The 14,405-nt window shown below is 47.0% G+C and overlaps 1 protein-coding gene across 6 annotated transcripts in view; it reads right to left on the reverse strand.

Annotated features, from left to right (window-relative positions):
• The window catches only part of VPS53 (VPS53 subunit of GARP complex), a 158,336-nt gene that overhangs the window by 45,355 nt on the left and 98,576 nt on the right, over positions 1-14,405 (reverse strand). For all 6 annotated transcript variants that reach the window (XR_010838253.1, XR_010838254.1, XR_010838257.1 and 3 more), the window contains 4 exons: positions 10,819-11,061; positions 7,311-7,458; positions 3,872-3,954; positions 2,835-2,913 (listed from right to left, as the gene is read on the reverse strand). Coding sequence is in view for 1 of the 6 variants with exons in the window: in XM_059049041.2 (XP_058905024.1) it covers positions 2,835-2,913; positions 3,872-3,954; positions 7,311-7,458; positions 10,819-11,061 (553 nt within the window). In the remaining 5 variants the exon portion in view is untranslated. The remainder of the gene's footprint in view (positions 1-2,834; positions 2,914-3,871; positions 3,955-7,310; positions 7,459-10,818; positions 11,062-14,405) is intronic.

The following is a 14,405-nucleotide window of genomic DNA, read 5'->3' on the forward strand; positions in this document are numbered from 1 at the left end:
CGTTTGTTTGTTTGGTTGGTTGGTTTTGGCCACGCTGCACGTGCGTGACAGCACAACATGTGGGGTCTTAGCTCCCCAACCAGGGACCGAACCCCGCAGTGGAAGCTCGGAGTCCGAACCACCGGACCGCTAGGGAAGTCCTGAACTCTCCTCCTTTGAGAAGGGTGTATTTTGTACTTCTGGTACTGATTTCCTCATAACTTAACCCCCCTCATCTCACACATCTCTTACCCCACCCTTTCTGGAATCTAAGCACCTTGGAATAAGGTCCACATCTTTCCCAGCCTTGGGACTCCCAGCACCGTGCTGGGTAGAGTCTGAAATGAACTGTTCAACTAGCAGCAAAAATGATGGAATCACAGACAGGAATAAGCATTATCACAAAACAAAAGTTTTTTAAACGCCTAGAAGAAACTACACAGAACAGAAGGCAGGCACAAATAACAGAGGGTATTTGTTCTAATCGGTTTGTGACCACTTGGCTTGTTCATATCTGGTCATTTTCATCACATGATTTCATTTTGCTAGAACTCCAGAAGACTCAGGCAAAGAGTAATGGCCTCCCAGCTGCTGCCTTCCCACGTCTGTGGTTTTCCTATGATGTAAACAAAAGATTCTGGAGGTATGGTCTCTGTTAGTGTTTGCTGGTGTGGGTCTGGTGGCGAGATGGGTGGTGGGGGCAGTTTGAGGGAAAGCCACCTAATGAACTGACAGTTCATTATAAGCAACACCTGGAGTGTTAAACCCCCTACAACTGTTACTTTACTGGAAAAAAAAAAAATCCACTCTTCCTTTGGTAAATGTAAAAATTCTTTTGCCAGCTGCATTCCAATCTAAAGCGTGTGGCAGTGCAGGAGAGATGGCAGCTGGAACAGATCATGTTCAGGATGTAGGGAGCGTCCCCCAGCAGCGAGGGGATAATCAGAGCCCACAAAACGAATCTTCAGAGTCACGTTCCTTTCAGAAAATGAGTGAGCCTCCGTTTGCCTGCTTGGAGTATTCTGCTTGTAAACACGCGGATGCTGGAAATACACATCCATATCTGATTGGTGAAAAAGGAAGGGCCTTTTGAATGGAAACTCTGTGACATCAGCTACTCAGGACTCCCCACTGAGCGTCATAAAACTCCGAAGCTTAAGTTTCGGTCTTAGCCCTATTTTTGTTAAATATTTACAATCTACTAAAAACCAAATTCACAGCAAATGTCTGTTTACACAACCTTGGGACACGGCCGCTCCTCCTGACAAGAGGGAAAGAGGACTAGCGATTATAGGCGCCCGGCCAGTCACTCTCCCTTGTGCTCCATCCCCACAACGCTCTGGAAGGCAGATCCCGGCATTTCACATACCGATGAGGTAACTTGGGCCTAGAGAGGCTGTTACTTGCTTAACACGCCCAAAGGAAAAATGAGAAGAGTTAAGTCTGTCTGATTCCGAAGCCAGTGTTCTTTCCACCGTACTCTGCTACTGGTCAGTACGCCCCAGAGAAGTTCTTTCTCTAGAATTTGTAAGAATGCTCCAAGAGTCTACGATTCTGGAATAGGCACTGGCAAACTTTTTCTGTAAAGGGCCAGACTTTATATCTTAGGCTTTGCGAGTCATCTAGTCTCAGATGCAATTACTTACTTCTGCCATTGTAGCACAAAAGCAGCCACAGATAACATATAAATGAATGAGCGTGGCTGTGTTCCAATAAAACTTTATCTGGCAGTGGACCAGACTTGGCTCACTGGCTGTAGTCTGCCGACCCCTGCTCTAGAAGGTTCAAAGACTGGGCGACTTCGTGTTATTTGGCTTAGAAATCAATGAAGAATTGCCTGTCTCTAACTTAATTAATCAACAAGTATGAGTCTACTCTAGTCTATGTGGTCCATGAACTTAAGGAATTGATATTCTTTGAGGAAGAAAAGACACAGGCACATAAAAGTCAAAGAGCAACATGAAGCTGCACGTGGTAAGCATCAAAGGAGGGGCCTGGGGACTGAGGGCTGACTGACGGGCCGCCACGATATTAGAAAACCAGGGTCCGCAACCTGATCAAATGATCCTGCACTGGCACGAGAGCGCAGAAAGAGTCGGAAAAACTTTCTCAGTGGGCAGGAATGAAAATGAGTCCAAAGTGACTGCCATAAGCACAACAACAGCTATTCTGGTGAGGCCACACGAAGGGTTTTCGGCACGTGTCAGATGCTGATCCAAGGCAAGCTCATGGACTTCCCTGGTGGAGCAGTGGTTAAGAATCCACCTGCCAATGCAGGGCACACAGGTTCGAGACCTGGTCCGGGAAGATCCCACATGCCGCGGAACAACTAAGCCTGTGCGCTACAACTACTGAGCCTGTGCTCTAGAGCCTGTGAGCCACAACTACTGAGCCCCTGAGCCACAACTACTGAAGCCCGCGCACCTAGAGCCCGTGCCCCACGACAAGAGAAGCCACTACAATGAGAAGCCCGGGCACTGCAACGAAGAGTAGCCCCCTCTCGCCGCAACTAGATAAAGCCCGCGCTCATCAACGAAGACCCAACTCAGCCAAAAATAAATAAATAAATAAAAACGATTTCTTTTTTTTTTTTTTTTTTTTTTTTTTTTAAAAAAAGCTACCTCTCCTTCAGACTTAGGAAACACACCTGCTCCCCGTCTCATTCTCAAAGGATAGGCAACTGACTTCAGGTGCAAGATTAACTGAGTGCTTTAGGAAACTCCTGGAGGACTCCGTTCTCCTCCCAGCTGGCGCTTTAAGCACTGAAGAGCCTGCAGGAGCTACAGGGAGGGCAGGGAGAAACCACCTGGGGTCACTCTCGGACGTTCAGGAAGAAGCACTTCCTAAAAGCTTACCTTGCTCATGGCTGTCAGGGCGGGGTCACAGGCAGCATCGAGATCCTGAACCAACAGCTGAATGCTGCTGGAGATGACGCTGAAAATCAAACACACCGCCGTGGGCACAGCTTACAAAGGTGGCCTGTGAACGAACGTCTGACCGACACAGCCCCTTCCAAATGTTTTAGGCACCTGTGTAAAACTTAGATTCACCATTTCCAATGAAAAACTTGAGTTTCGTTTCAGAAAGGAATGAATGACAAGGAGGAGCGTTTTGGCTCCGCCCTCCTTCTTGCTGTGTGTCCTGGTCAGTCAGGACACCAGATTCCACGGCTCGTCTCCCCAGTGGCTACACCCAGAATTCCTCTTTGCTACCTCCTCCAAAATGACCCGTTTGCCCAAAATGTTTAAATCAGATCTTGGCGGGGGCGAGGGCGGTGGGGGGGGGGAAGTTGAGAGAAAATGACCTAAGAAGAGAATTTGGACTTTTCCTCAGTAAGTGGCTGATGTGAAAGCAGAAGCTTGGCTTTCCCAAATCTCATTTAACGACCAGGACAAAATCCTGCCAGGTAGCACCAGGGCAATAACTGTTTCAAGGCTTTACAGGCTGAACTCCTTGGACAGACACTCTTCCACCCCAAATACACTTGCCCTCCTCCGCCCCCCAGTGGCTAAAATCAGGCTGCTCACCCTTTATACCCTTGAAACACTGGAGGTGGGGCTGGCCCTCTGTAGATTTATCCGGGCAGACAGGAGGCCCTGGACCTGACCTTCCTGCAGGGATGGCCAAGGCGGGATTTCTTCTCTTTTGTTATTCTAGATAGCGCAACAATAAAGCCCCCATAAGCTAAAAATGATCGTATTTGAGGAGGCAGGATGGGGGGCAGCTGCACCAACTTCTAAGGCTCCTTGGTGGCTGGTGGAGAAAATAATCCTGATCCAACAGAAGGCCCTGGAAACTTCTCAGGTTCTGTAGTAACCTACGCTGACGGCCCCAGACACGCTGCTCCGTGCAGGGGGAAAGGTGGGCCTCGAGCAGGCGCGCGAGTACATACGTGCTGAATGTGTCCATTTCTCCAGTCAGATTGATTCGTTCAGTCAGACTGACGTCGACCTTCTCCTTGAGTTTCTCTTCCAGCTGTTAAGAGAGTAACAGAGAGAACAACATGCTTAATGATTATCGGACGGAGCCACGTAACAATACCTAACATCTACTGAGTGTGAGGATGCCGGTATAGTTCCAGGCACTTTTCGTGTGTGGACTCATTTAATTCTCACTGCCCTGTAAGGAAGATTCCATTGTGATCCTCCTTTGATATTTGAGAAGACGGAGGCACGCCCTACCCAGGAGAGTGAGTGGTAGGGCCGGGAATCAAACTTCCTCCAGAGCCTGTGCCCTTTGGCCCCGAGCTGTACTTGACTCTCAGGACACACTGACAATTTAAACAGATCACCATCTTCAGGACACTCCCTGCCTCGTGAACTGCCGGCTCACCCACCAACACTGGAAGCCTCCAGTGGTGGGTGGCAATAAAATCAGGTAAAGTACTCCCTGAGCGCTGGGCTGGGCCACCCACCGCGTTACGGTGTTGAGGGATACCGAAGTAAACAAAAGAAACACAGTCTCTGCGCCTGCGTCATCCTACGGCCAAGCGGGGAGAAACGCTGGCCACGCTCCCAGCAGCCTCGAAGAAAAACACGACTGACCGGGAACCGTAAATACCTCAAAACATCCCGCGAATTGCTTCACCTAGCACCCCCAAACCTATTTATTACAGAAACTCTAAGAAAAATGAATGTTTTGTCTTAGATTTAAAAGTGACTCCTAGGAATGGGTAAATGAATGTAACCTTTGGGGAAGGCAATTTATTTATTTATTAAGGCAAACATTTAAATATACACACTCTTTCGGACGGCGATTTCGCATCTAGAGAGATACTTCAATGAGTAATGAGAACAAGGTACAGAGATGCGCAAGTGTTCTTTGCAGCATTCATGAATTCAACCAATATTTACTGAAAGTCTATTCTGCGCCAGGCTCTGTCATAGCATAAGGGAGTTAGCTGGTGAACAAAAACAGATAAGATCCTCTTCTCATAAAGCTCACATTCTGGTGTCGTTTACATTAGTGAAAAACTGGGAACAATCTACACGTTTATAAGGGATTGAGGAGAAAAATTATGGCGCAGGCTCTCAAGGCTTCAACTCTCTAGCGGCCTTTCCCTGTTAACACTGAAAATAAAATCCAAACTCCTAACTATGATTTGGGTCCTGTCTAGCTTCAGGGCCCGCATCTTGCTTTCCCCCTTGTCTGCCTGGCTTCAGTTATACCGACCTCTTAAGGTTCTGGAAGACACTGGGTCTTTTCCCCCTCAGGGCCTTCACACGTCCTACTTCCTCTGTCCGAAGCACTCTCTGCTCCCCTGTCCTAGCCAGCTCCTTTGCTTTTGCCACCCCACCACCGCCCATCCCCTCCAAGCTCCTCACTTGGCAGTCTCCTTCCCACCCCTCAGGTCTCTGCTTCAATATCACCTCCTCCAGGAGGCCCTCCTTGACTACTCTACCTCAGTAGGCAACTCCCTAACTAGCACTGCAACATCTGTTTCCTTCCTAGCACTGAGCACAAAATTGAGGTTACATCTTGCCTTACTTATTTATTATCTGCCTCCTTTATCAGTTCTAAGTTCCATGACAGTAAGAAATTTGTCTACTCTGTTCACCTCTGTGAATTAATACCAAATACAGTGCCTGGTACATAATCAGTGCTTCATAAAGATCTCTTGAAGGAGGGAATGGCACATCCCATGCAGGTGTTAAGCGTAAAATTGTTACAATTAATGAACCGATATTGACACATTATTGGCATTGTTTTTTAAGTATTATTTTTCAATTCTTCATTGCTTGGATTCTCAAGTCTCTTTGGTTTCTCCCTCCATTTCTTTTTGCAACCCCCACCCAATCCCCTGTGATTTTTTTTTCTTAAGGAAACTGGGTTGTTTGCCCTGTAGATTTTCTCATAGTTTGATCTCATTGACTGTATCCACAAGGTACTAATTAGCATGCTCCTCTATCCCTTGTATTTCCTGTAAATTGTAGCTTGATGTAAAAGCTTGATCAGATTCAGATTTTTTTTTTTTTTTTTTTTAAAGAAAACTCCTTCATGGGAATTCCCTGGCGGTCCAGTGGTTAGGACTCGGTGCTTTCACTGCTGTGGCCGGGGTTCAATCCATGGTCAGCGAATGAAGATCCCACAAGTCACACAGCACCGACAAAAAAAAAAAAAGAAAGAAAGAGAGTGAAAAAAAAAAAGAAAACTCCTTCATGAAAGTGCCGTGTACTTCATCAGGAGATAACACGATGTCTGGTTGTCTCTCTTTTTGTAATGTCAGCAGCCATTGATGGTCAATGCCCGGATCCATTATTCCATTAAGAGGTATAAAAGAAAATTTGAATTCAATGTTTTCTTCTTCATTTATGAACTGAAAATCTGCTATAAAGATATACTTCCCATTGTCAGTGATTTGGTTATCCTGAGGTACAAGTCAGATAGGAAAGGCAGGATAAGAACTTTTCCTTTATTTACCAGTATTCAATTCATACCAGTGGTTTCTTAGTATCTTCCAAGGTGATAAATGAATTTAAAAAATCATTATAACCAAATGGACTTAAACATATTTGATGTTTTCAATCGACTGTAGCCAATATTCTCACTGACGCTTACTTGTATGTCTCATCTTTGACCAGGAGAGTTCATTCAGGCTGACTCCTATAATTAGTTTCCTAAGGCTGCCGTAGCAAATTACTGCAAACTTGGTGGCTTAAAACGGAAATGTGTTCTCTCACAGAAGTCCAAAGGGGAGGGTTGGCAGGGTTGGAAATGTGGAAGGGGACTTCTAATCCCACATCTAAGGCTGAATGGAAAATTCTTCTGGGTCTTCCTCCTGCTAATGGGGGCTCCGGCAGAGACATCACCCTTTCCTGCTTCCTAGTTCCTGAACGTCAGCGTCCGAACAATGGTTATTTGTTTCTGCAGATTGAGAATGCTCCATAAATTTCAGGAGACACATAAAAGCCCAGAGGATTTTCAATGAGCCTGTAACACTCCTAAGAATGGAATGACTGGGTGCGACTCATCACCACTCAGGCTGGGGCCTACCACCACTGCGGCTGTAGCCGCTTCTAGCACGTGGGAGACAGGGCTACCGACCTATTTTCAAGAGGGCACGTCATGCTCTTTGAGTAGCTTACACAGCTCTGGGGAGGAGACCAGTCATACTTTCTTGCCCAGCCTCCTTTTAACAAGGTCCTTCTCTGCAAGGGGGCTGCCTGGGCCGTCCCCTGGCTGGACCTCGAGTTTCCCCCCGTGGGAGACCAGCTGCTCTGCCCAAGATTGTGTGTGGCCTCGTTGGGCCCATACTCTTACCCACCGAGCTAAGTGGCCCAGGCGGTTCAGGAAAAGGAGGAGGTGGCCCAAGAGCAGCCCGGGCGGCTCACCTGCTGGGTGGTGGCCAAGCAGTACTCTGCGGTGCTCAGGATGCTGCAGATGAGGCAGAGCTCCTCCAGGGTGAACTTGGCCACTTCTGAGCCCTCCTTTTCCTTGAGGAGGCTGCTGATGGTCAACCCACCGCCGCTGCTTGTGGTTCTGAGGAAAAGGCATAGGGACCAGTCAGGCCAGGGCTCCTCATTTTGCTTCCTGACCCGGAAGCCGCACGTTGTCAAGGCAAAGAAACGGGGGAAGGAGAGGCTGGACGTGGCCCAAACACATCCACCCACAATGAGGCCCTTTCCGAGTGACCCGACCTTGACTGTCATTTGTTGAGATCCTCTGCCCGTCAGAAACAGGAAGAGACGGTCCGAACAGGGGGCCGGTCATCAGCCATATGGACTACGACGGCTCGGCTCTGCTGAGCGCCCTCTCTGCCTCGCTTGGCGTTTCCTGACCTGCAGGGCTCATTCAGAGCCATGTGTCGTGCAGAAGCCGCTTCCCCAACTGTTTCTCTCAGTTAAGAAAATTCTGCATGGGAGCTTGTCTTTGTGCTTGTGGAGGGGTTCAAAAGTGAACGTTAAGGGCTTTCCTGGTGGCGCAGTGGTTGGGAGTCCGCCTGCCGATGCAGGGGACGCGGGTTCGTGCCCCGGTCCGGGAAGATCCCACGTGCCGCGGAGCGGCTGAGCCCGTGAGCCATGGCCGCTGCGCCTGCGCGTCCGGAGCCTGTGCTCCGCAACGGGAGAGGCCACAACAGTGAGAGGCCCGCGTACAGAAAAAAAAAAAAAAAAAAAAAGTGAACGTTAAGATACGGTTCCTGGCCAAAGGCCTGACTGCCTCAAGAAACAAAAAAGCATGCCATCTCCTCCTAGTGATCTAATCATGTGATCACACACACAAAAAAAGCAGTTTTAAAAATAACTTCCTGGGCTTCCCTGGTGGCGCAGTGGTTGAGAGTCCGCCTGCCGATGCAGGGGACGCGGGTTCGTGCCCCGGTCCGGGAAGATCCCACGTGCCGCGGAGCGGCGGGGCCCGTGAGCCACGGCCGCTGAGCCTGCGCGTCCGGAGCCTGTGCTCCGCAACGGGAGAGGCCACAACAGTGAGAGGACCGCGTACCACAAAAAAAAAAAAAAAAAAAAAAAAAAAAACTTCCTGCAGTTATAAATAAAATTTCAACTGTGAGAGTCTATTATTTAAGAAGACAAAATTCAATGATATTTACCTTAAAAATAAGAGAAATTTTTCCTTCAAAACACACACACACCCCCCTAAACTTCCCAGTCTTAGGTAATCAAAGATTTGAAAACATCTTAATTTCTAGTACTTATAAGGGTGTGTGTGAGGACACTGGCTGTCTCTTCCACTACGGGTTAGGAGCATTAAATTGTACAACTTTTTTGGAGGTATATTTCAGGAGCTTAAAAAAATGTTCAGACTCTGACCCAGTAGTTCTACTTCTGTTCAAGGATGCTCTTCTGAATGTTATTTAAAATACCAAAATAGTGACCCCAACATAAATGGTCAATTAAGAGAATGATCAATAAGAAATCTCAGAAGTTAGCTGAGGGTCCTCTGTATGTGGGAACATCATAGCATCATTAAAAGTGTCTTGATGGGGCTTCCCTGGTGGTGCAGTGGTTAAGAACCCGCCTGCCAATCCAATGCAGGAGACACAGGTTTGAGCCCTGATCCGGGAAGACCCCACATGTCGCGGAGCAGCTAAGCCCGTGCTCCACAACTACTGAGCCTGTGCTCTGGAGTCGGTAAGCCACAGCTACCGAGCCCGCGTGCCACAACTACTGAAGCCCATGCGCCTAGAGCCCGTGCTTTGCAACAAGAGAAGCCACCGCAATGAAGAGCAGCCCCCGCTCGCCGCAACTAGAGAAAAGCCCGCACACAGCAACAAAGACCCAATGCAGCCAAACATACATACATAAATAAATTTGGAGAAAAAAAAGTGTCTTGATGAATATCTTTACTGTGCTGACTGTTCTCTGCTCTTCTCTTCCCTTTTCACCACTTGGGAGACTGACCTCTGCAGACTTACCACCCAGGCTCCCCAGCCCTCTGGCCTCCTGTTGGTTCCGGCCAACAGCAGAGGCTGTAGGAAGTCGGAGAGGCTGAGGAGAGAGGAGTCAGAGTAACAAGTAGCCCTCCTGCTCCCTCTGCTTCAGTGTGGTCCTGGCAGTGGCCGTGGCCCCTATGACTGCAGTTTCTGTTAGGCAGCCCTTTGTGCACAGCCCTAGCTCTCAAGTGAGGTTTAAAGTAGTAACAATTACCCACTAGAGTTTGGATGCTTCAGAATCCTCCGTTGGTTCCTTTCACCTGCCCCCATTTCTGTGAACAGTGCTTTAGTGATAATATCCCAGCTGAGTACCATTTGTTTCCTGCTGTGACACTGACTAATACACATGGCAGAATGCTCGCAGCATTACAAAGCAGGGTATAAAACTATAAGCATTATAGTCCAGTCCCGTTAAACAAATAAACAGAAGCACGCAGTCACATACATTACATATATAAAGAAAGAACAGAGAAATGTATACTGAAAAGTTAAACCTGTTTTGGCTGGGTGGTGATTTTTATCTTCATCTTTGTGCTTTTCTGTGTTTTACAAACTATAACAAACTTGCAGTATTTTGAAAATCAGAATGAAAGTTATCAAAAATTTAAAAATAATGTTTATCATATTCAAAGAAAGTCTCATCTGTAAAACATGTCTGTTACTTCAAATCTCTTGTAGAGCGAAGGGATTTTATTTTTCTTTCCTCCCAACTATGTAAAACTCTTATATATGACACATTTTAGTGACAGTGACAGAAACTAAATTCCAAACTGTTGAATTTAGCTATGGGGGTGATTTATAATTACTGGATTCTGAAGCATTGCTTCAGATCATATTTTATTACAATAGAAATTGCTATATAACCAAAATATCTCTAAAACTCTAGTCGAACAATCCATTTATTTCAAGTAATAAGCTACATAACAATATTTTAATGCCCCAGAATAACAGAGTGAAGTCGCTATAATTAGGAGCTGTGCTATGTAACCACCTTCCCCCAAATCCCACCACGTCTTTAAACATTAGACTCAACCCAGGAGAGCAAGATACACACATCAGAAGAGAGACTTTGGCCTGAATGAAACTGCCCTTGCTGTTCAAAAGTCATTGCTACCACCACCCCACTTCTTTTGCCAAGTACCTATCACTGAATCCATGTAAACTAAGCACATCTATAATGGGGCTGACTCCTCTGAGTCCACCGTGGCAGGGTCTGACCTACGCTAGTGGCCAGCGTGGCAGTACTGATTTCCTCTGGCCGTCCTGATGAGCTGTGGAATCCCATTTGAGAGGAAACAGGCTCAGACCCTTGGGAACGCCATAAGGGTGTTTTCCTCCCTGATACTCTTGGCAGTTTAGTGAACAGCTTCAGGGTGGATTTCCTTATAGATTTCCATACTTAGGTATACTCAGAATCTCACTTCTCTGGTCAGACCAGGAAGAACAGGACTCACTTGGGCAGGTTGCCAGAGAGGATCTTCCAGGCGTACTCTCGGAGGTACTTCTGGAAAATAGTGGTCAAGGCGATCATCGGCTCCCCGGTACTGAGCTGCGAGCACTGCACCATGCACTTCTTGTAGTAGACAAAGAGGTCGGCGCAGCTGGGGAGCACGGCGCCCCCCTCATCCGTGTTGGGCTTAGGTGGCCCCTGGGCTTTGAAATCAGCCACAAACCGATCTATCAGCTCCCCGAGGTTTCTGGGAGGAAGAAAACATGAAACGCTGTTTTATTTCGAGAAAGAGAAAACAAACGTGCTCGACTGCCACGAGGCGATCACTCCTCGTGCTTTTTACATTTAAAATCGGACCCGTTTTCAGTAAGTCGGACAGAGAAAGACAAATATTAGATGATATCACTTATATGTGGAAATCTAGAAAACAATACAAATGAGTCTATTTACAAAACAGACACAGACTCGCAAAAACAGAAAACAAAGGTATGGTTACCAAAGGGGTAAAAGGTGGCGGGATAAATTAGGAGTATGGGATTAACAGATACACACTGCCATATATGAAACAGATAAGCAACAAGGATTTACTGGCTAACATGGGCAATAATACTCAATATCTTGTAATAACCTATAATGGAAACTAATCTGAAAAAAATAACTGAATCGCTTTGCTATATACCTGAAACTAACACAATACTGTAAATCAACTGTACCTCAATAAAAAATAAATAATGAACTTAAAACATTTTAAAAAACTGGATCCATTTCTATCAGTATCATCATTAACTACCACCACCACTCCTACAATAACAGCAGTGATAAAATTTGCCATTTGTGTGCTGTTTTATACTTTTCAAGGCACTTCATGATCACATTTGACCCCAAACCCCTGGGAGAAAGATAAGATGTTACTGGACCCTCTAAGAGATGAAAAAAATAAGGCCCAGAAAGTCTGTCACACGATTTAGTGGCAGAGCTGAGCCTAGAATCTACCGCGTAAGTGTGTGCACTGGTCCTACTACCATGTTAGTACCAGCTCCCCTTTCCACAGATGAAAACCCGAAATAATGACAGTGTTCATTTTCTGAACACTTATGGTGTACCAGGCACCATGTCAGCTCTTTATAAGAGTCTTTATAAGTGAACTTCACTTAATCTTCACAACAGCCTTATGACGTAGGGACTAAAACCATCCTCCTTTTCAAAAAGCGAGGTGCAGAAAATTTAAGGACCCTGTCCAAAGTCATACAGCCAGAGAGCGGAGGAGCCGGGGTTAGAAACCAAGCAGCCCGGCGCTAAACCTCATGCTTTTACTCACTCTACCCTACTACCTCCTCAAACACAAAAAAGGTTATGATGTCAGCAAATATTGAGATATCATTAACCTAAAGGTACCCAGCAGACAGACAACTAAACAAAGAGAAACTGTAAAGAAACAGCCTAATGCTTTCTTTCTCCTTTCATGAAGTTTCTTCTCAACGACTTCCAAAATCAAAGGTGTAAGAAATCTTGGGAGGAGAGAAAATACCGAGCAGCTCCAGGCTCACGGTGGTGGTGATGGTCGCAGCTCTCTCCCATTTCCCATTCAAACATCACTGAATCTGCCTCCGTCATGCTGGGTCTTCACTGTTCACACCCAGCAGGGCTATACGAATTGGTCCCTGCACAGCGGTGCTCTATGAAAAGTGGGGGAGGGGAGGGTGTTCCCACCCTTCTTAACATTTTGCATCTTTTTAGTTGCTGTCTAAGGCTACAGGAATCCAGCTGTGTTTTTTGTGGTTTTTTTTTTTTTGTATTTATATAACAGTCAAGAAGAAAAAGACAAGAACCACATGTAGTATTAATGAGTAGGAACAGGAGAAAATGGACCATTTTACTCAAGAGCTTTTGTTATTGAAAGTTTATTACATCCAGATACAGCCACTGTGCCCTCAAAGAACTTCAGGCCTAGGACGGTCCATTGCGAGGGTGGTGACGGTTAGCAGGCAGAGAAGGAGCGAGTTAGTTGACCTTGGAAAGCTCCAGGGTGACCACCCTCCTTCCTCACACCCTCCTCTTGTCTCACCTTTCCATTTAATTTCCCACGTCTCCTCCACAGCGACCCCATGCTCCAGCCAGACTCCCCTCGGCTGCCCCTCTGCTCCATCTCTATCCCCGACTCTGTGCATCTGCCTGGATGCGTCCCCTGGTGGCTCTCCCGTCACCACCTGTCCACTCACCCTCCCAGCTCAGCTCCGGGGGCACCTAGATAACTCCTACTCACACCCATCCTCTATATCTCAATTGCAACTCCTGTCATCTGTAACACACTGACGACTATTTTTTTTCCCAACACTTTATTATACAGTGTGAGGACGTCAACTGTTCAGGAAACATGCTGACCTTCTCCCATCCTGGGCCCGTGGTAGGCCATGCCCATGAGGAATGGCTGTGTCTTTTTCTCACTGATCTCCAGGGTAATTTCAGCAGCCTTCCCGAGACAGCACTGTAGCCAGTCACTTCTTATGAGCTGAAGTTGGCAGAGAAGGTGAAAGCTCCTTGCTTTACAGGGGTAGAAGCTTCTTCTCCGTGTCACGTATGTTATCGCGAGATTCTTGAGAGCAGGGATAACGCCTATGTTGCCTCTGCTCCCCCGAGGCCCCGCCCTCAAGCTTCTGTGTGAAGCTAAGCTCCCAGTTACGTTGGTGCCCAATACGTACTCGGCAGATCAACCTCCACGTTTTGTTCCTAAGGGATGGGAGTGGAAGGGTCGGGGCTGGTGCACTGGAGGAGAGCACGGAACAGCAGGGGAGGGTTCCTCTCGAGTCTTCCTATGAGAGACTCTAACCTCCGAATCCACAGCGCCAACCAAAACAAGGGCGACAGCTCCGAGGCATTTTTGCCTGAACCACTCCTCTAATGCCGCTGGAAGCTGAAGCCTGGATACTTCCTCACCTACCTCCTATTTCGAGCCAAGCTGATGAGTAAGACTGTAAATTAATTGGGATCACAGAACAGAGACGAAATTTCCTCTTAAAAAAAAAAAAACACTGAAGATCTTCCATATTTTGCAGAATGTCTCTTGGGTTACTGTTCTCTGGTGTGAACGAGGAATGGACCAGAGTGACCCACCCCTCCCCCCTTCCGTCTTGCGCTCTTCATCAGCCTGCTTCTATGCCACGCGAGACACTAGACAACGAGTAATCAAACAGCTTCACAGAAGAGAAGAGGACAAGTCACCCGGATGGGCACGGGTGAAGTTCATGAGTTTGCAAAGAGGATGCGATCCGATCAAATATGGAGGGAGCACGTCGTATGCACAAGGTGCTGTGGGCAGCAGGTATAAGATATAATCGAGTCCAACAACAAAAAAAACAAAGGTTACCATTTCTTCCGGGCACCAAACACTACCCTGAGTTTCGGCAGGATCTTACAGGAAGGACTACTGGGGAAAGGAACACGAGGCATGCCGACCTGTTGAACGCAATCACAGGGATGCGCCTTTTATACCCTAAAGCAATTACAATCGAATAAGAGTTTTAAAAGGGTCAAGTCCTGATTACAGTGCTGCCGGGGGTAAAGACACAGCATCTGTCCGTTAGAGGCTGTGAC

The sequence above is a fragment of the Kogia breviceps genome, chromosome 19 (genome assembly GCF_026419965.1).
Source record: "Kogia breviceps isolate mKogBre1 chromosome 19, mKogBre1 haplotype 1, whole genome shotgun sequence".
Classification (NCBI taxonomy): Eukaryota; Metazoa; Chordata; class Mammalia; order Artiodactyla; family Physeteridae; genus Kogia; species Kogia breviceps.